Below are 23,978 nucleotides of genomic sequence, written 5' to 3' on the forward strand. Positions count from 1 at the left end.
ATACGGTGAGAAAATAAAGGAATTCGCGGTAGGCTATTTGATCAACATGGTTTTAACTTACATATTTATATTACTAGCAGTTGCCCGCGACTTCGTCCTCTCATGAGATCAGAAATTTTTCCGCTGCAAATGGCCTCACTTATCTACTCACTCAGTCTCACCTTAAGGCACGGATCCCAGAATACCTGAAAGCCGATTTTTATATCTCTAACTTCAAAAACAGGACTTTCATATAAACTCTCAACATCATAACATTGTAGATAACCGGTACATACCTACCACGATTAATATGATGATATAATACTATGTAAGTAGTTAGAGTTCTGACAACTTTGAGCTAATAAACAAACTTGAAGAGTTGGGGGACATTTGCTAGCTCATTCTCTTACTTTACAAGCGACTTTCCATAGAGTAGGTTAGGTATCGTATTTATTACCTGCGCAGGTTTTAGTAATTATAAACTTTATTATAATATACAGTTATAGTAATACGCATACTTACCCATGTGCCCACGCCGTATACCTTAATATTATGCAAAATCATATTATTATGAAATTATATGCAAGGAGGTATAGGGTTCTCAAGGTGCCGGATTTTTCCACAAGTAGCTACATTGATTATAAGATATTGAATGTATATTTTTTCTGTTAAATTTCTGTACCTACCTGTCTGAATGCGTACTACTAATTTATAACGAAAAAGAAAGGCGTGTTTCTTCACTACGTCAATCAATCAATCAATCAGCCTGTTTGCGTCCACTGCTGGACATAGGCCTTCCCATTCAAGAGCACGCCACCACACACGATCCTCCGCCTTCCTCATCTACCCACTTCCCGCTAAGTACGTACGTACGTACTACGTACTTACCTACAATCAATCGTAATTTATAACTAGATGCCCGTGCTAGACTTTGTTCGCGTGGATAGAGGTTTTTTTTTAAAACCCCTCTCTTTGATTTCCGGAATAAAAAGTCTCTTATTCTCCGCCAGGACACCAAGCTATCTCTAGACCAAATACATGATGCTCGTAACTTCATCAAAATGGATTTAGGTTTATTAAGAATCCCATGGGAACTCTTTGATTTTCCAGTACAAAAAGTAAGTAGTCTTTACCGGGATGCAAGCTATTTCTGTGCAACATTTCGCCAAAGTTGGTTAAATGGATGGGCCGTGAAAAGCTAGCAGACAGGCCGACAGACAGATAGACAAGCAGAAACACACACCCACTTTCGCATTTATAACATTAATATTTATGGCTTTTTATTAAAAAACTGAGGATATTATTGTGTTCAAATCTGTTGAATCATTGCTTTTGTAGTCTGTTGGCACTTGGCAGCCCTAGATATCAGCAAAATTAGAGCGATCGATTCCGTTTGTCGAATCACAATCGCACCGCCCGTCTCTTCCATACTTAATTATTATTACAAAATCAATCCAATTAAAGAGATAAGTACGCCAGTCGTGAACAACCATAATAGGATACGACTTAATACTTTAAAGTTGCTCCTACTCAATATGTGAAAGTTCATACAAGTAAAGCGATAGTGTAACTTGACACTTCCAAGTAACGGTAGGTACCTAATTGTCTAATTAGATTTTTTGATAATAAATACATCTATCGCCTAGATAATCACATACTCCTAGTGCTAAAATGAGATTTCTCTTTATTCAACTATTATACATATACTGCACTAAGAATTATTCAAACAATACATCTTGTTGTAGTGCCACCTCCTACTATTAGAGAGGGCTATATCTACAACTTGGACGTTGCTGCGCAAAATAAAGATTGGTTAGGTACGTACGTAATCTCTCTGTACATTAGCGTAAATTCTTCAGCCAATATGTTCTTTTTCGATCAGGTTCTGTCGGCTATTTTTTCCTGAATCTGAAGCTCAAGGAGTCGTATTTGCTATTTCTCATAATGTTATAGCTATATATACTCCAACCTTACGCACTTTTATGGTTTTCAAAATTTCAAGTTTAAAAAAAAAGAATATTGGCCAAGTTTATCATTCTGACTAATATTCCCCTTTCCCCTCCAATTGAGCGTAAAGCTTGCACTAGGAGTAGGTATGACAGTAGTGCAGCGGGTGGGGTTTGAACCGGCGACTTTTTGGTTTTCGCTACTTTAACCGTTGAGCTATCGAGGCTTTCTTGCGGTACATACGCATTCTTGAGGCGCTGTACACACAAAATTCTCAACATTCTTCTCAAACAATACATACAGTGATAAATTTGTTTATAAATCTTACATAAATTTCACTGTTGTAAAAAAACTTGTTTCTCAAAATGTCTATTGCAACTTGCAAGTTCTCTTGTAACGGCTAGTCGCGACGAGATAGAGGCGAGTTATTTATCAAATACGTGTCATTATGTAAAAAATACAATGGTAGTACAAAATGAAGTGGCCATATATTATTGTTAGTGGCTTAATGTAAACGTGCTACTATTTGTTCTCAATTAAGTATCATGTTCGATTGTCATAGGTAATATTATCATATTGTCATTTATGTAAAGATCACGAACGTGAGAAAGTAAAAGATACAACCTTTGTCTATCATTTCATGTGTAGAATGAAGAACTTTCAAAAAACTATAAGTGCTAGACATTTTTGAAAGTGTGATTAGGTATTAATTATTTGTGAGGACTAAAAATATTACAAAAATTATGTAATAATTTAATACATTAATATTAGTAGGCCTACATTCTTAATACCTGTGTGTAGCTATGTCCTTTCAATGTAGCAATGCCAACAGATCGAACTTTGATGCAATACGAAAAAGCAGTTTAATTAAGCAAGTTATCTTATTTGACGTTCGATAAACTATTTAATGTCATCTAAACGGTATAAAATATTTCGCTATATTTTTAGATGACTGCAGTTATTCCCACTTTTCTACTTACAATTTGTTTCTTACAACAAAAGCTTGTTGCCAGTACATGAGTAATCCAAATACAATCCAATGTAGGTACAATGCTCAATCGGTACGTGATGGGATTTTATCGAGAAACTTTAGTAACCACTAGACTAACTGTTTTGAAACGTATTGCAAAGTATAGGCGTGCGCGCGTGGGTGGTATCCAGCGTAGCTCGACCTTTCCTTGCTAATGCACTGTATGACAAGTGATCTAGAACCATTGTTACGAAATATGTCACAGACGATATGAGACGATATTGGTTGTCTATTTGAGCGATTAAATCGAAAATATTACTGAATTGTTTTTATAGGTGCAATTTTTCGTTGTATTTACCAAAAAGATAATCCCAATTTACTTATCCTAAGATAATTATAATTCCTATTTTTTATTATCTAATAAAGATTTCAAGTTTGAAGCTATTCAATTTCGATACACAAAGATTACGTAGGCAAATATTTTCATAGCAATGCGTTAGTGTCTTGCATTAGAATTTAGAAGTTCTGTACATTCGTTATTTGAATTAGAAATTAGAAAACTTAGCGGCTTTAAAGTAGCAGTAACTGATGTGATCACATTAAAAAAAACAGGTTATAAGTAACTTAAAACTTAACATAGGGCATAAGTAACTTTACGAGAAAAAAAACTGTCCCGTCAACTTACGCTTGACACATATTCGAGGCGACAGGTCATTCAACTCTGACCGGCAGATTTTTTTTTGGTAGTTACGTAAAAGCTTGCAGGTAGTCAGTTTGTAGGTAGGCTTACGTAAAGCTTTTATGGATCGACGAAATTTTTGTTGAATAAAGGGTAATTTTGTCAATTTATGTTTCCTTCTTTACTTTGGATAAAAAAGCGTAAAGTATTATAAATTTGATAAAATTACAGTATCTGTAGACTGACTGACTGACTTATATATCAACGCACAACCGCTGCTCTTAGAGACATGAAATTTGGAGGGTGTGTTCGTTCTTTATAAAAAGTTGGTATTCACTAAGAAAGGATTTTTGGAGGTTAAATGGGGGTTTGAAATTTATGTAGTCCACGCGGACGAAGGAAGTCGCGAGCATAGGCTAGTATTCCATATTGTGTAAGAAAAGCATAGAAAGAATATAATGATTTGAAAATATAATTTGCTAATATTTTACTTTTTTACTGCACGACATACCTATATCTACTCGTGTGCCTATACTACCTAGTAGGTGCCTACCTACCTATAGGTGTATCGCGCAGTAAAAAAGTATAATATCGCAGTAATAAGTATAATATTAATACTACCTATATGATAGAATGTCCGAGACTAATTAATTATTTATTGATGAAAATTTAAATAAAATCCATTTAACATATTTGAGATTAGTGCCTTCAAGTGCAGTCAACAAAAGACAAGGTTTTTGAGAAAAAAAAATTATCAGCACACAACTGTGTCGAGTATTAGAAAGTGTAAAAAAAACCGTTAAATCCTTGCTGCGAAAACAATAAATTCTGTTTATAAGCGCGGTGGCACAAAAGCTATAAACTTTTCGTTCGCAAGGTGTTAACAAAAAAGTTAGCTTATCTTGACGTGGGTAGGCCGAATTAATTCAAGATAAAATTTCGTTACTTCGTAAGGCGTAGTGTACACGTTTCATACATGTCCTTATTTATTAATTATTCTAATCCATCAATATTTCTAATCACTAGCCAATGCGTATCAAGATAATATTATTTATAGTCTCATCTAGTAAACGGTAGTTTTAATATAGACACACTAGACAGGAAGACCACTGAAATTTCACATTAAATATTTGCACACTGTCATGTGACAGTCGATTGTGTAAGGCAGTGGTTCCCAAAGTTGACTGGGCCACGACTCATCTGATTTAAGTTTACAAACTCGGGACCCACCTCTAGGAAATTTAAGCGTTAGCAATATTAATAAAGGACTTTTGAAATAACAAACTGTTTTAATACAATCTTTTATTACTTAATTATATAAATTTAATGGGAAGGGTGAAATTGTTTCCTATGTTTCGCCATTACAGTTTTGACATCAACTTCAACTTTAGTTACTTTTAATCGCAGTGAGTTTGATAAGTCAAATTTATTTCGGTATTTAGTTTTAATGTTCGCCATATTCGAAAACCCGTCATAAGTCGTCAGTCGCCCGCCGCCGCCCGGCCGCTGGCTCGGACGGTTGGTACTATAGGCAGGGCCCACTCAATATTCGCTCGCGACCCACCAGTGGGTCGCGACCCATAGTTTGGGAAACCCTGGTGTAAGGGATTGTACTGACTTATGGTTAACTTGTTATGTATCCACAATTTCATAATAATATTATGTACAAACTTTAACAGTGATTAGTTAATAATAATACCTAGTTGGAGTTATTTGCAATGGCTAAGGCTTAGCTTTACGCTGCGAAATGTAAATAATTAATTTATCATTAACTAGCTGATGCCCGCAATTTTATCCTTCTAAGTTACGGTTTTTTTAAAAATCCCGTGGGAACTCTTTGATATTCCAGGATAAAAACCGTCACTGGTCACTCTCCAGGTCCTTATCTATACCCATGCAAAAAATCACGTGAATCCGTTGCACCATTGCCACGTGATTGAAGGACAAACCAACAAACAAACACACTTTCACATTTATAATAAGGGTACTGATATATGGATAAATACGTAAAACTAGGTTTGAAGAACAGAGTAGGTAATTACCTATAGAAAGGATTAAAGCCAAACTTTCATCACCGTATTTCGACATCATCTGCACGCAGCTTAAGGAGTCAATTAATATGGAAAAGGCTTCAAGATAATTTTGCTTTGTGAGCAAGCGAGATAGGAGGCATGAAATTCGAGATTTTCGATACAGGTGCGTGAGGAATTCCTTTGAGATAAGGTTGGCAACTCCAACTTATTCACATGCATGGTTGAAGATCCAGATGCGATATTGTTCTTAAATGAGAAGTTCTGGGACACAATATACGCTGTACAGGCTTACTGAAGTATAAAGTGTTAGTATGTATAAGTCCCGCTAATTGCTATTGTGCTGGAACCATGTCTCATTAACATCGAAATGACGTCATTTTGACGTCATTTGACGTATATTTAAGTAAAAACATACCAGCTTAAAACTTCAGACTAGTGCTGACGTCACTAAAATGGCGGCCACGCGCATTAGCAATTAGCGGGATTTTATGTAGTTGCTTACGTAATATAATCTACAATAGGTTGTATTAAAACAGATTTTGTATAGGTTTCTAGAATCTAGAATTTTCATGCATCAAAGATATACAGTTTTTTATGTTTACATAATAATAATTAATAAGTAAATATTTAAATAATAAGCTGTGATAGTCTAGTGGTTAAGACATCCACCATCCTAATCGGATGTCTGAGGTTCGATCCCGGGCACGCACCTCTACCTAACTTTTAGGAGTTATGTGCGTTTAAAGTAATTAAATACGTGAGGTGTGTGAAGTCTGCCAATCCGCACTTGGCCAACGTGCTAGACTATGGCCGAAACTCTTCTCATGAGAGGAGACCCATACTCTGAAGTGAGTCATGGGTTGACCATGAGACCCATACTCTGAAGTGAGTCATGGGTTGACCATGAGCGCCACACCATTTGCACAATATCATATGTAGTCTACGCACAAGTTAAGTGGCCAACCCTGCGCTAAAATTTTTGTTGAAAGTTCCGAATCAACAATGAGTCATTTTAAGTATTTTTATATACCAAAATTATTATGTTTAACATGCTTTTTATGTTTAATTATAATTTTGACTTGATTATTACATTGTCCCTTTATTTTGGAGTGAAATTTTAAAATACTTACATATTTTTAACCGACTTCCAAAAATGAGAAGCTTCTCAATTCGGTGCGTTACGTAAGACTTTTTACTTATCTGTTTTTAGTTTAATGTAATTTTATATTTTGAAAAATTCACATCCATTTCCATACTAATAATATTATGCTAAAGTGAGCCTGTGTGTCCGTCTGTCCGTCTATCTGCTAGCTTTTCATGACCCATCCATTTACGCTTAAAATTTTAACAAAATTCTTGACGAAAAAAAGAATAATCGAAAAATATTTTACTATACCTACCAATATCTATACAACTATTCCAAGTTTCATGTCGATAACTTTAATAGTTACTGCAAAAATCGACTGTGACAGACAGGCAGACGGACGGGCGGAGAAAGTCGCACCATAAGGCTTCCATTTCTGCCATTTTGGTACGGAACCCTAATGACGTCAATCCGTTGCGGCTTGATTGAAGGACAAATTTAGAAGATTGAACCCACACAAAAGTCGTTGATTACACCTTAGATTTTCGTGAATTGGATGATAAGTAATATGATAACGATAAGATGCGAAATATATATTTTAATTATTTAAGAGTCAGGACGGAGCGAGACCAATAATTAATCTATGAGTCAGGATTATCTAGCTCAAGAGCTATAGAGAAAAGATTTCAAATAACATACAATTTGACAGCCATCCGCGATAAATTGACAAGTAGAATTGGATCTTCATAAAATGCTTAAAACATAAAATAAGTACCTAAGTAGAATTTTTACTTTCATCTTTTATCATATTTTGAAAGCTGACCGTCCATAGACTCGTTTGAGATTATAAAAGGTAGTAACCTAAGTTTGTTATATTTTCAATATTAAATTTACGAAATTTGACTTTTTTATTCCTATTAGAGAAAATAATTGTGTAAAAGTTGCCCGAGAAAAAGTAAATTAGTTATCAGCAATGACCTCCATGTATCTACATACTACGCATTAGATGTGACCTACCTGACCTACTACGCAAAATCGTGTTCTATGAATGAAGCTGGCAAAATTCGTATGGAAGATTATGTAAATCACCGAAGAGCATTGATTTGACTCGCAGCTCGCTCTAGCAATGCAGTACGGGGCATAATTATATTATTGTAAATCGAATCTTTGACAAGTGCAACCGCCAGATGCATGTGGGTTCTTCTCGGCAGATTTCCTACCGACGGTAGGAAAGGCATTCCGATTTCCGAACCACTAGTACATGCATTTGACGATTTCTATGACACTGATTGCACTGACCATCAAGTTGTAAGCAAAATTTTTTTTTAATGATCGGCTAGTACGTAAGTATTACATATTATAGAGATCGTTGGGCATCACCTTCTACGGAAATCGTACATGTAGCCAATTTATAAAAAGGTTTTCGTCTCTGCGAAAAAATGAGAAGCTCACAATATGAAAATAACGTCCAAAACAATATCTGTGATGGGTTCAATAATGCGTGTAGGAGCAGTGTAGTGTGCGCTTAACTTTAGTTCGTATAAGTTGAGAGTTCGACCCAGTTTCTAGCCAGTTTCTTCCAGCTGACTTTGTGCTCAGTAAGGCGGCAAATTCACTTGGACACTTGTTGCTTGTTGCACACATAATTATTATACTTACATCAGTTATATGTTACTCTAGTCAAAACTAACATACTTACCCACTCGTCGACTTGGTGAAAGAAACTAAAATAAGCTAGCCTAAAATATTTTAAGCCATGATATCCTAGTGGTTAAGACGTCCGCCTTCTTTTCCGGAGGTCGGGGATTCGATCCCGGGCTCGCACCACTAACTTTTCGGAGTTATGTCTGTTTTTAAAAAACAATTAAATACTTATCACTTGCTTTAACGGTGAAGGAAAACATCGTGAGGAAGCCTGCATGTCTGAGATTTCTCAAAGGTGTGTGAAGCCTGCTAATCCGCATTGTGCCAGGCAGACTATGGCCTAAACCCTTGTCACTCTGCGAGGAGACCCGTGCTCAGTAGTAGGCCGGTAATGGATTGATCATGATGATGATGGGGTACGCCGCTGTCACCGGTTTCATAGGTACGTTTTAGGGCATTTGTTCACTCATCCGTATTCGGTTCGTATCCGTGATTCTTCGAAGTGGCCGTCATACAAATACGTACATTCGATTCGTATTTTTTTCGCGGATCCGTAAAATCCCGGATGAGTGCACAAATGCCCTTTTTCTGGTGGGAGGCGTCGGTCGTTGCTAGCTACCACCGGCAAAGCCGTGCAGCCAAGCGATTTAGCGTTTCGGTACGATGTCGTGTAGACACCAAAGGGGCATGGATTTAATTAAAACTGCAATACCCTTTCCAAGTTGGCCCGCTTCCATTTTAGACTGCATCATCACTTAACACCAGATGAGATTGCAGTAAAGGGCTAACTTGTAAATAAAAAAATCAATTCTTATTCCTAGTGTATTCCTACTAGATCTATAACCAATGTACCACGTAAGGTATCTAAGTTGGTACTTTTATAAATAAAGACACGCTGAAATGCATTATCGAAATAAGCGTTTTGAAAGGATTTTTCTTAAAACATAAATAAGTGCATAGCTGTATTGTAAGATAAAATATATTATGTTTTTGCCGGTTTATCTCGTAAGTATCATTATTATGAGTATAAACGACTACATTTCAATACCTGCAAACCTTGAATGAGTTTTGAAACTGACCCGAATTATACGCCATATAAATTCGTTTAAAGAAGTAATTAACAACACTCGTTTAAATAATTAATCTGTAGCCTAAAATGTATAAATCAGTGTAATAACCGTTTACTGACATTCAGATGGCATTAGTGTAAACACGCATTTACGTGTAAAATCCACGCACCCAAATGCCTTAGTATAAAACTGTAGGCATATACAACGCGTGGAGGCGGCGATGTAAGACGGCAGCAGCGTGGGTCGTAATACTGAATGCGTAATGCATCTCTCTATACTAATTAGTAATTACCTAATCTTTTAAGTTTTCTTGCACTTGCAATAAGGTTTGATTGTTTTTAGGGTTCCGTACCTCAAAAGGAAAAACGGAACCCTTATAGGACCACTTTGTTGTCTGTCTGTCTGTCTGTCTGTCTGTCTGTCTGTCTGTCTGTCTGTCCGTCTGTCTGTCAAGAAACCTACAGGGTACTTCCCGTTGACCTAGAATCATGAAATTTGGCAGGTAGGTAGATCTTATAGCTGACATTTGGGGAAAAATCTGAAAACCGTGAATTTAGGGTTAGATCACACAAAACAAATTAAATTGTGGTCATGAACTAATAATTAGTATTTTCAACTTTCGAAGTGAGTGACTATATCAAGTGGGGTATCATATGAAAGGTCTTCATCTGTACATTCTAAAACAAGTTTTTATTTATTTTGATGCATCATAGTTTTTAAATTATCGTGAAAAATGTCGAAAAATTACGACTGTAGTACGGAACCCTCATTGCGCGAGCCTGACTCGCACTTGGCCGGTTTTTTTTTCTACTACGTTGACTACGCGTTTGTCCGAGCAATAATTTGTTTTTCTTCTATTTCGCTAGCGTCATTATTTTGTTACTACCGTCACGCGTTGTATTTGACCAGGATATTAATGCCGATTTCGAGAAAACGCCCGTTAAAACAAACTGCTTCATTCCTATCGAATATCATCGCAAATTAGTGTCTGTTAATGAACCCACTCGATTTATGTTCATATTAACCTGAATTATACGCCACATAAATGTAGTGGACAACTTTTATACTTTTACATCTCCATGTTATTTATTTGTCTGGCACCTTTTAATTAAGATAATTAACAGAAATATTGCGTTCTATTATTTCCAGGAAATTTTGATTTATGGGCAGAAAGAGACTAATGTAAAGTTCAAGCAGGTCACAACTATTTAATCATTTTCTGTAAGAAATTTTTATTCATCAGGCGACGTAGATTAGATGTTACGTAATGTAACAACACCTTTTATATCGCCATTCACTGGCAAACATTTAATATTTATTGCTAAGTGCCACCCTGTATAGCAGTAGGCAGTTATAACTAAATACCAATGGACTATGCCCGATTTGTGCATAAAATATTCTTGCAATTTATGTTAAGATATGTTAAGATAATCTCAAGTTATCCAGACAAAGGGTTGCCGCTTTATCATTTTGTCAAAGACAAACTGCGTGATATTCAATTTGTTTTCGTAGAGATCTAGACTTAATAATATAATATAATGGCTCTACACTTTTGTGTAACCTAATGGGTGTTTAGTACCTATACCATACCTAAGAATCGAATCGATCCTAAGAATCGATTTGCGTGTGATACTCATATTCCAGAAAAATATACGGACCACATAAAAACTAAATTAATGTTCAAGGTACATTTTACTTGTAGGTACCTAATAGCATTTTTTTAAAAGAATATTAGCCATGTTAAATGACTAATATTCCCCTTTCCTCTCCAACTAAGCATGAAGCTTGTGCTAGGAGTAGGTACAACAATAGTGCAACAGGCGAGGTTTAAACCGTCGACATTTCGATTTTCAGTCCACTCCTTTACCAGTTGAGCTATTGAGGCTCACTAATTTTAGATTTAATATAAAATATAAAACAAAAGCATAACTAAGTGAAGAACTAAGAATACCTACCTACGAAATTAAAACCTACTGGTAAAATCAGTCGATAAGTCAACGTTGCTGTTTGTCAAAAAAGATTAAATTTTTTTTTACAAAAAACAACGTTACTTACTACGACAAATTACAGCTAGATTGATTATTAATTTTTAGCCCTAAGCCGGATTCTTCTAAATATATAAAAGGAAAAGCTGGCTGACTGATCTATCAACGCACGACTCAAACTGCTGGACGGATCGAGCTGAAATTTTGCATGCAGATAGCTATTATGACGTAGACATTTGCTAAGAAAGGATTTTTGAAAATTAAACACCCAAGGGGGTAAAATAGGGGTTTGAAGTTTGCGTAGTTCACGCGGGCGAAGTCGCAAGCATAAGCTAAGTAGTTGGAAATAAAAAGGCAAGCATCTAAAATATATTTTATTATCTTGTAATCTTAATGAGCAGTAAATTAAAACGGCATTCGTCATAGATAATGTTTGCAATAGTTCGCAACACCTTTCAATATGGATTACAGAACAATTGACAGTAGTGTTTCGCAATACGTCATGTCAATCTGACAATCTGTCACACTGCAAGTACAGAATGAGTTATTGTTCTTGCCCAGTGTGTCACGAACTATTAGTTTTAATCGTTAAGTAGTTGATATACTTATACATAACTACCTACTTATAGTCCGTACAAAATGACTCCTCACGCGCCATTTTAACTCTATGTAATGTGTCAGATGGCAGGTCAAAAGTACTTACGGGTTCACCTTTAAAATAAGGTCTAAAATTGCACTTTTGACATGGACACGAATTAAAATAGACACAAGTTAAAATGGCGCGCAAAGAGTTAAATTTTACGCGTTATAAGTACCTACCTACTAACCGAGCATGAACTAATACTAATCTACTAGATGATGACCGCGACTTCACCCGCGTGGATTACGGTCTTTAAAAATCCCGTGGGAACTCTTTGATTTTCCAGGTTAAAATGTCCTTTCCCGGGATGCAAGCTATCTTTGTACCAAAGGTCAAAATTGGTTGAACGGAAGGGCCGTGAAAGGCTAGCAAGTGGTTTTCCAGTCTTCAGCATGACAGGCTTTATAAAGAGCAGGAAAATTGATGACGCCAATCACAAAATAAAGTTGCCTATGTTTAACTAATTGATTATATCCGTCGAAACAACTTCTAATGCTTCTAAACGGCTTTCCAAATGGCGTATTAACAGAATTAACTAAACAGAATTGTTATCAACAAAGTGACAGTAATAAATTATTTAGGCGTGCGTGGGTTACGCTTTTTTAAGTCGATCGCTCATTGTCGCAAGGGACGCAAAAGCGCTATGGGACAAAAATGCGTCATGCGGCTCTAGCAGCCGTATGACGTATTTTTGACACGTCTTACGTTGTCGACTCGTATTTTGTAACCTGAAGATGTCGGCCTCCTATTTGGACACACACACACACACACACACACACATACACTCACACGAACCTCTAAGTTTTTGGACTTCTTCTTCTTCTTCTTAATTTGCTTTATGGCTTTCAGTAGTGCCACACCGAGCAATGCACAATGCACTTCGCCAATGTCACGTAGAAGTTTTTGGACTTATGTGCGTCGTAAGTAGTTAAATATCACTTGCTTTAACGGTGAAGGAAGACATCGTGAGGAAACCTTATGCCTGAGAGTTCTCCATAGTTTTTCCAAAGGTGTATGAAGACTGTTAATCCGCACTTGGCCAGCGTGGTGGACAGTTGCCTAAACGCTTCACATTTTGCTAAGTAGTGGGCCAGCGATGAGTTAATGGTGATGATGATGAAGAACAGGGGGTAAAAAAAACTCTGGACGACGATTTCATGGTATAAATGTCTGCGTATCGGTAGTGCACCTTCCTTAATAGCGAGAAACGAAATATTGACTGATGAACCTATAGCACGTTGACACAGACACTGCCTCTACCACCCTTCATTTTGTACCATCAAGTAGACCAATATATCCACCCACTGCGCAGGTACAAGGTCAGAGTTCCGCTTGCCTTACAATACCCAAAAATGAGACCGTTGTTGCATCTCTTGTAAATGTCGCGGCTCATGCGGGTCGTCTCGTAATGTGAGATCAGCTTTATCCTTATGATAACATGCGTACAGTTTTATTAGGTAATTAAAAGCTATTTCATATCTGGATAAGACGTAAAACTAATGTAACTTAACTTGACCGTTAGTGGGTTAATGATGGCATTTTTCATATCACACAAAAAGTATTTTTTTAAAGACGTCAGCAGGTAAATTATTGCTGTAGGTATAGTACGCAACAGGTTGAGATGGCAATCGGGGTATGAGGCACGTCACCCGTGCTCGCCCGCACCGGGTTAGCGCGGGGCTGTGCGGGTGTGCAGGGCAATCTCTACCCGATTGCCATCTCGACCTGTCGCGTACTGTACGTATCTACATTTTTTGCATGCTTATCTTGAGTCTTGATGCACTCTAACCAAGGAAATACACCTAACTAACCAATAAGTAAACTTTGCGCAACTTACTACAAATCCATTTGCTGATTTTTTCATATCGACATTAATTTTATAAATTATAACTAGCTTATGCTCGCGACTTCGTCCGCGTGGACTACAAAATTTCAAAGCCCTATTTCACCCCCTTAGGAGTGGAATTTTCAAAAATCCTTTCTTAGCGGATGTCTACGTCATAATAGTTATCTGCATGCCAAATTTCAGCCCGATCCGTAGTAGTTTGAGCTGTGCGTTGATAGATCAGTCAGTCAGTCAGTCAGTCAGTCAGTCACCTTTTCCTTTTATATATATAGATATTTTGTATAACACGCTATTTTGCAATCACTGGGTGCACATGATAAGGCTAGCTGTCCACTTAAGAACTCACATACAAATGTTTAAACCTATAATACCTACTTAATATCTTTAATACTATACGTTTGTATGGAGCATGTGACGCCATGTCGCCATTAAGAAATTTCATAATGAAGCGGACAGCAATAAAAACCCCTAACCATTGAAGTTGAAAATCACCTCCAATATTCTCTTTGGTTTTCATTTAATAAAGTTAATAAAATATTTGTTTCTGAAGCTTATCTTTACCGATATCAGTAATATATTATTAAAAAAACCAGCCAAGTGCGAGTCAGACTCAACGCACTGAGGGTTCCGTTCTACAGTCGTATTTTTTCGACATTTTGCACGATAAATCAAAAACTATTATGCATAAAAACAAATAAAAATCTGTTTTAGAATGTACAGGTAAAGCCCTTTCATAATAATATGATACCCCACTTGGTATAGTAATCTTACTTTGAAAGTTAAAAATACTAATGATTTGTTCATAAACACGTTTTAATTTTTTTGTGATGTAACCACAAATCACCGTCATTCACCTTAAGAGTGCTATCTACCTACCTGCCAAATTTCATGATTATAGGTCAACGGGAAGTACCCTATAAGTTTCTTGGCAGACAGACAGACGGACAGAAAGACAACGAAGTGATCCTATAATGGGTTCCTTTTTTCCTTTTGTGGTACGGAACCCTAAAAAGGAATCGACGACCTTAAAAAGAATCCATTTTCAAAGTCCTACTTACTCTCATGGGTTTCATAACCGATCGTGTAGATGTAAGAGATTAGCCACAGATCCGTTACGAGATAAGGATCTGTGCAGACCAGACCGAGCAACCTCTCGAATGTTTACAGCGAAATGGTGCGGAACTAACATATTGTATTTATAATAAAATAAAACATATAAAAACTGCCCTATATTTCAATGTGTTCTTGGAATTATTTTTAGGTTACCTGATTACATCTATTTCTACTATTATAAAATAAATAAGTCACTGAGAATTCAGCCTCAAGAGTACACATATACAAGGTTTTGCATGAAAACAAAATCGTAAAATATTGGCGGGATACAAGGGAGAATGCTTCGTTGTGATTGGTTTTGGTGGACTTAAAAGTCACGTAATCAAGACAATGTGCGGAATGAAGGTACCGAACGGGCGTGGGCCTACTTTTATGCTTAGCGACTGCCTAAGCTCTGCGATCGGGAATGTCCTGCTATATTTAGGCGTCTATAGGTGGTGGTATGTGTAAATAAGTGTAACGCTTGACTAAGATGGCTCTTGGAATAAGGTGCGGGTTGCAGGTGTCAGCGACATTGAATTCCTTGGCTTTTACGTCGTGTCACGCTACCGCAACCAGCACCCTACCTCATGAGCTGTCTCAGGGAAACCGTATATTTATAATTTTCAATAGGTATTAGCCTGGGAACGATGGCCTAACATGCTCTCCGAGGCACGGAGGAAACCAAAAGGCCCATTCGGACCTCCAAATTCGATCCATTTAGTTACCGTAACACCATCAACATTGCTTAGCCAACGCAATCGGCTGATATCATCATAATCACCCATCACTGGCCCACTACTGAGAACGGTTCTTCTCTCAGAATGAAAAGGGTTTAGGCCATAGTCCGCCACAATGGCCCAGTGCTAATTCATTCACAGACTTCAGGCATGCAGGTTTCCTCACGATATTTTCCTTCCATCGTTAAAGCAAGTTATATTTGATTGCTTAAAACACCAAAACTCCGAAAAGTTAGAGGTGGGTGATTGGGATTGAGCCCCCGACCTTCCGAATAGAAGGCTGACTGTTGTCACAACTAGGCCACACGTTCCCATATTAAATCAAACACTTCTAGCTATTGTTTTCCCTTCTCCTAATATAGTATGTGTATCTATTTGAGTGGGCACGCGGTAGATCAAAGCCCTGACCTTATGTTCATTCTAACCTTTTCACCGACAGCCTGTTACGGCTTCTGTAATGTATACCTACTACTGCTTAGCAGTTGGCAGTAGTTACTGTTGCGATTTACTTGAGATGCATATCGGGAGCTACTTGAGATGCATATCAGAAGTTACTTAATAATATATCATCTTATTGATAGATTTAGATCGCGTTCCATGAAATGTGTGAGAGATTACTAAAATAGGGATAGTTCATAGATATTCGTTTTCATCACAATTGCTGAGATCATTATTTATTTTTGATGTGAAAACAATACGTCTGTTCGGCAATTTTGATCTGCGCTGGGAAAATAGTCTGAGTTTGATTTGTTCGTTACATTATTATTAGTCAATTGGTTTACTTATTTGTGACGTAGTCATATAGTTTGACCATAATATTGCGTGTTTTGAATACGCTTACTGTTATCACTTATTTGAGTTATTCTACTTAATCTACCTAATACCCCGGGAAATATTTGTCAGGTTTTAATTTACTTTTCCTTATAACAATTCGAAAACATTAAATAAGTGACCTAACGAAAGAATGTTTTAATGAAAACAGGTTTCAACAAGATTCGGAGAATTATAATTATGCTCTACTCTCCAGTATCAACTGAGTCAGAGTTGCAATGTAACAGGTCAGTTCGAAACCACTTTGCGTCTACAAAGAAATACGTTTATGTAAACTTTTACCTTTACCCTTTATTAAGCCTTAAGCCATTATGGGTTTTTGACGGCTCTGTAAAAGTAGAACTTATAATGTCACTTGCATAACCCAGAAAATATAGAATTATATTGATATCTTTTTTTGGTTGACTTTTAATATTTTTTCATACATAGACGCTAATCGATTTTAGGTAGAATTTGGGATGAACTTTGCCTTTGTTTCTTTGACAACATTATTTTAACTAAATTTGTATATCTTTCTATTCTAGTTATTGCTTGACTGCGATGCGATCTCACCTGATGGTACCTAATTGGTTTAGTAAGTGACAAATGACAATGCAGTGTAAGATGAAGAAGCACGCAGCATAGAAAATATACCTAGGTAGGTATAGCTCATTATAAAACTTCCTTAATCGGTTTCTACACGGTATAATACCAGAACCCCTAAATGAGCTGTCTTAAGAGGTATTTATTCGTAGCGTACCCCATACAAACGTACAAACGTAGTTTGGTTCTTATTTGAATATTAATGAAATGTTGTATACCTACACATGATTAAAAAACGAATATCGTGTGGTTAGCTAAATTTCTCTAAAATGTGTTGTTTTAAAGTTCGTGTAATTTTTAATATTTAGACACAAATTTTTGAGCTCGTTTAATTTTGAAACTACACATTTTTAGGGAAATCTAGCAAACTATGTATAGACACAGATATTTGTTACTAGAACATGTCTACAAAATTTTATTGCGTTTGACCGGTTGTCGGAAAACTTCTCATATGTAGAGCTTCACGTACAGCGTGTTTCACAGCGTTGACACAGTAAGTTAATGAGCCTACTTGTGTTTCCCCTTTGTCCTCCTACTAAGCGTCAAGCTTGTGCTAAGAGTCGATAGACCGTATTCGACAATAGGGCAATGGGTGGTGTTTGAACCGCCGACCTTTCAGAATTCAGTCTATTGAGGCTCTTATTTACATAGTTAGGTGAGTTATGCAAAGGTACTTACTTTATCGTCTCCGTCATTCTTATTAGCAAAATCTCCATTCTGTAAGTTTATGTTTTCATGATTCCCTTCTTCACTATCTAAACTCAAACTATTTTTCATAGCATATCCATTTAAAGGCTCATTTTCAAGCCCTAATACTGTTCTTACATCACCATTTTCCTCGCATTCATTAATTTTATAGTCCGTGATCACGCATTGGTTGTCTGGATGTCGCAACTCTAGTCTTATGGTCTTATTGGAATCTTTATCTATGGTTATATTAATGTTTGGCTGAACATGTTTTTCCGTACAATAGTTTGTATTGGCTTCAAATGGCTTTGCTTTTCTTTTTAAAAATGTTTGATCAATTACTTTGATGTTGTTAGCTTTATTCGCGGACTTCGCTTCTTCTATTGCAGTGTAATCGAGCCTTTTGCTTTTGACATTCAAATTTTCGTTGAAAATATCGTCGACTGTTAGGTTTTCTTGCTCTGTCATGTCGGGCAGGTTGGTTTCGTTAATTTTGGTCATGTTGCCGACAAATTTAATTGGTCACATTGTATTGAACGGCTGGGGGTTATCGCGGGCCATTGTCGGTTTAACACGGCGTAAATCATCGACAGATCATTATCTGTACCGCGATGACCGCTATTTACAGCTAACGTACTATGACCTCCGATTTCAGTTATCAGCTCCAATTGGAAAAGATTTGCTCAAGCTCAACCTTCGCTGGCCGGCCTATTGTTACCGCGTTGGGCAATCGTGAACTTTTACACGATTATTGGTACCATTACGATTCGTATGAGAATTCTATTTTCTTTGAAAAGATGACTATCTCTGTCTTCGTCTAGCATGCACGCTCATTTCTTTCTAGCTAATGATGTTATTGTTTACTCGTCCCGCTATTAGAATAGACATCACTGAAATTGACTTATAAAAGTACGCTGGAAGAGGTGTGCCTTTCAAAATGACAGTTATTTTTTGCCAATTCGAAATGCCCCACCGAGCGTACCGGGAATTAAAATTTACGCTTTATGCCAAAATGGTATTCGTGGTGACATTATGTTGACAGATATCACGTCGCTAACAGTTAGTTCCGAGTACGCTCAAATAACGCTCACTGCACTATCAGCGCCAAAATGGCGAAAATAAAGTTGCTTCAAAAATAGGTCGGCAACCACAGGTCCAGTGTACTTGTATTAGTTGAGGTCAGTGATAGATATCCAGCCAGTATATCATTACGTTTTCGAACCGAGCAAAAAACCAGACAACACGCGACTGATTTTTATATGAATATGTATCAGATATGAATATGTATCAGAATTTTAATTTAACAATCTAAGTAGTTTAAGAATGAAAACGATCACTCATGCCAACACAATTTGGTCATAACACATAAAAACTTCATTTGAATCTATTAACTAATGCGACACGATCGAACACAGTTCATTCACAAAAAAATTCAGTCGGCCGAAAAAGTAATTATTCGAAATTCAAATGTTCCCGCGTCTTGAGCCACGTGAGGCGCGCGTCGCTCGAGGCTATCACATGGAGTGGGCGCCGCGCGCGCGCCCAGCGGACATGATAAAGATGGGGATTGCGCAGTATAGGCCAGGGAATGCGATAAATTTCTCGATTGACCATCATCGACAGCTTAATAGTTCTGTTGTAATAATATTAGCTTTCATCTGTTGTCTATAATTACGCTGAATTATATCAGTGGGTAGAACGTTTCATAAAAATAGTAAGTACCTTATCTTGTAGATATTTTTATGATGATGTAAACAGACTATGTAGGACGACCTCCAACCCGCTGGACTGACAATCTTAGGAAGGTAACGGGAAGTGGGCGGATGAGGAAGGCGGAGGACTGTGTGTAGTGGCGCGCTCTTGGGAACGCCTATGTCCATCAGTGGACGCAAACAGGCGGATTGATTAAGTGAAATAGACTCATCAACGCCCAGCCCTTAGACCCAGAAAGCTGTTATTTTACACAGAGGTTCCCTTTATGATGCAAACAAGGAATACGGCAAACATTTTCAAAATTCCCACGGGATTAGGAATAAGACGTACCTACCTAAGTGATTATAATTTATATTTTTGTCGAAGGAAGCTACAGTCGATCGTTAGTGTGTATATGTAATACTAACTTTTCCTTCGACTTCATCCGCGTGGTACCTACTTATAATTTAAAGCACTTGGACATAATTTAGCTACAAGTAGGTATCTATTAATAAAATAATTTTCAGAATCAGTTCATTAGTTCCGAATTTTACCCTCTACATCCAAACTTAAGTTTACTTCTTTATAAAATGCTCATTGCTCATATATCAAACAATCTAGGAAGAAAAACCCAGTTTAAAAAAAGAACTTAAAAGAGCTTACAAGAATTTTATCTGAGCTTTTCACATAGCTTATATTTTAAAAAGCTTCCTCCTCGCACCACGTCGCGAATCTATAACATTACTCCTTTCATATTATAATATCCAGTTTGATTGTGCCTGTGCATGTGTGCGTGCAAGTAGGTCGCGTAAACTGCACGTGTGTGTGCGTGTGGAATGATTGCGTACATATTTTGACGTTGCGCTGTTGGTACGAGCGGACAGTGGTCAGCTTTTTAAATTGGCTTTTTTAGTGTTCAATACTGTTGTAAGTATAGTCCGCGACAGGTCCAGATAGCAATCGGGGTATGAGGCAAGGGGACTCCCTGCACACCTGCACGTTACCCGCGCCAGCTCGCACCGGGTTAGCGCGGGGACTGTGTGGGTGTGCGGGGATCCTGTAGATTTTTATGGGACCAACACGAAAAAATCGCCTGTTGATTGAAAAAAATTGCAAATCGGTCCAGAAATCTCGAAAAAACGATGTAGTTAGGTACATAGATTAAAAAAACTAAAAAACGGGCCGAATTGAGAACCAACTCCTTTTTGGAAGTCGGTTAGTAAATTTCAATTTAATACTTATTTATAATGATATTTTTTATTCAAGTAAACTTTTAAACAATTAAGTTGAAAAATAAAACACTCTTTTTGAGGATAAAATGTTGTTTTATTTTATATTTATAACATAAGACGTATATTACCTTTATTACTTATTGTAGTATGAGTTGTAGATAAAAAACGAAGTCTAATATAGAATTTTAAAAAATTGCTTGGGACTTCGTAGCTTCGTAGCAGCATGGCCGACATTTTCTTAGAAAAGACTTCAACGAGTTTCAATCGAATTTTTAGCGATTTAATTTAATGACAACATAAAAGGGTGTTAAGACTGTGACTAAGTTGTGTAAACTTGGATTGTTTATATTTCTATTATCAAAGATCTCCCTCAGTCCCGATCGGCTTTAAGATACATGTTTTAGGTACTTACTTGCCTACCTTTTTTTACTAATTATTATGAAATTTAAGGTTTAAAAGAAAACTGTGAATTCAAATTCGAACCTCCTCCTGTCTAAAAAAAGCCCCAAGCCTAAAATGTTTAGATATCTTAATAACAAGAGCGTAAATTATAATATTATTCTGTTACCATAAAATATGTAGGTATGTAGGTAGGCTAGGAGGGTAAAAACCCGTTAAATATTGAAAACAAACAATTCGTGGGCAGGGGTCATCATTTCATATTGGCTTCTTATTGACATGTCAACAAATCTTCGTGGGTCAACCAACCAAAGGGTCAACGACATAGCATATAAAACAACAATGCGTCTGTCTAGTTTGTCTAACGACACTTCACGCCTACATGAAGCTTAACCTGGGTAGGTACTTCACCTCATACCGAGCTTTACTTGACCCCTTTTGTAAATAAACTTAAATAAAGCTCTGATGACGTCAAGATACATAAGATGTTCATGATATGTATGGTTTTAATGATAGCTCTAAATAAATTCTAAATTAAATTTTTATATTTTAAAACCGCCTTGGAGACTTTGAGTTATATTGGTAGCGCCACCTATTGCGGAGTAGAAGTGTTATAATTGTTTGCGTACGATTTAGAACTAGTGGAAACTTATAGATGTCACTGTATTTCAATTTTTGAGTAAGATTACATTAAATTAAATTAATCTATGCGACAAAATTACAATTTTATTTAATTAATTTATAATAGTCATGTCAAGATTTAGACTTGAAATAAACAAACATTTATACTTGGCTTTATATTATACTGCCATCTAGCGGGGAATAGCGTAATTTGTACAAAAGTGATTCACATGAACTTACCCAGGTGGCGTTACTGTCATTAGACACGGTTTGAAATGCGGGCACACAACGAAAAGTCATTTTCTTCGGAAAGTTTCCTTATTTTGGTCATCAATTAGATTTTCTTCTTGCAGCTTACCTGTTTGCAAAAAAAATAATTTAGGGTCATTCTGAATATCATAATTACAAATATATTATTATGTTCCCAGATTCCCAGAGACATCTGCGACTTCGTCCACATGGAGGTAGGTTTTTATAAATCCCGTAGACCTACTTGTTTATTTTCCGGGATAATCTGTAGTTACCTACCAAATTTTGACAAAAACAGTTAAAAACGGATGGGCCGTGAAAAGGTTTACAGACAGACAGACACACTTTTGTAATAGTACCTACCCATATTTATGCGATACTATGTTTGTTTGTTTGTTTATTGGTTTGTTGGTTTGTCCTTAATCACGTCGAAACGGAGCAACGGACCGATGTGATTTTTGCATGGGTATAGTTAAAACCTGGAGAGTGACATAGGCTACTTTTCATCCCGGAAAATGAAAGAGTTCAAACCTAAATCCACGCGGACGAAGTCGCCTTCATCAGATAGTTAATTACAATATCCTACTAATATTATTATGGAGTATAGATTATGACAGTTAGTTTATCCTTGACCTTTAGTTGTATGCATATTATGTAGTTAGGTATGTAGAACTTATTGTGAGATATCTAAGCTCTGATTCTCGTCCACACGTGGCCTAACAGTGAAACTTCGTAAGCGCGGGCGATGATTGATAGCGGGCTGTATTGACGAGTTAATTGCCGCCATTTATCCCTCCGATGGCGGCCAGTACCTACCTGCCGAGTGGCTGGGTTTTATTTTGATAGTTTTATGTTGCTTACTTTTAAAACAACAAGGATGTAAAATACCTGAAGCCACTGATCAAACTAGGAAGCTTTATATGAGCTAAGTCGCTTTTATATTAGTAGGTAGCTATTATAAGCACTGAAAGCGGTGATAGCTCAGTAATTAAGACGTCGGCCTTCTATTCGGGAAGGCAGGGGTTCGATTCCGGGCACGCACCTCTTAGGTACTTTTCGGAGTTATCTGCGTTATAAGCAATTAAATATCACTTACTTTAAAGGTGAAGGAAAACATCGTGAGGAAACCTGCTTGCCTGAGACTTCTCCATAATTATCTTAAAAGGTGTGTGAAGTACCTACTCTATCAATCAGCACTTGATCAAAAGCAACTGTTCTTAGTAGTGCGCCGGCGATAGTTTGATGATGGTGATAATATTTTTAATATATTTCAATGCCTATACATATTTTTAGTAACAGTACTACTCAGACGTGGTTAAACAATGTAGATAAAAACGTTAATTATGCAAAGCATTTTCCTTGCTTTAAATCGTAATTTTCAAGTGACATTTCACAGATAGAGGTTTCTTTCACTTTCTTTCATGTTCTCTTTGGACGCATTATCATTAAGTACCTAATTACTAGAAAGGATCCCGAGTTACGACCCTCAGAAATGAAGGAAACGAGACACGACAGTAGAGACCTTTAGCTCAATGGTTACAAGGGCGCAGTGCAGACCCAAATCCAAAAGTTCGTAGGTTAAAATCTCTCCCGTCGCCGCGTCGTACGAGTACATATCTAGCTACATATTTTTATACCACTTCAAAAAAGGAGGTAGTCGATGCGTATGTTTGTATGTTTGTACACGATGATCTCAAAGACTATTAAATCTATTTTGATATTTTTTTCACTATCGTAATTTATTAGTATAGGTAGATATATAGGTTTTGTGTTGAGAATAGAGAACCATCAACCAAATAGTTAAGTTTGTTTGGGAACGATCCCGATGGGAACATTAGTTAAGTCCAAAATGAAACCTAAATTAACTACTTGGATATCTTTTTTAGCTGACTTTATAAAAGAGGATATTTTATTGACAGTTATTTTTAACTTGCAGCGAGCACAGATCATGTTAAGATTTCTAGGCATTCCGCCGC

At 36.8% G+C, this 23,978-nt stretch overlaps 1 protein-coding gene across 1 annotated transcript in view; it reads right to left on the reverse strand.

The window, feature by feature from the left end:
• The window catches only part of TfAP-2 (transcription factor AP-2), an 88,645-nt gene that overhangs the window by 43,558 nt on the left and 21,109 nt on the right, over positions 1-23,978 (reverse strand). The window contains exon 2 of the mRNA XM_034970475.2: positions 21,994-22,111. Coding sequence (XP_034826366.2) covers positions 21,994-22,053 — 60 coding nt within the window. The 5' untranslated portion in view covers positions 22,054-22,111. The remainder of the gene's footprint in view (positions 1-21,993; positions 22,112-23,978) is intronic.

This window comes from Maniola hyperantus, chromosome 7, assembly GCF_902806685.2.
Source record: "Maniola hyperantus chromosome 7, iAphHyp1.2, whole genome shotgun sequence".
NCBI classification, from domain to species: Eukaryota; Metazoa; Arthropoda; class Insecta; order Lepidoptera; family Nymphalidae; genus Maniola; species Maniola hyperantus.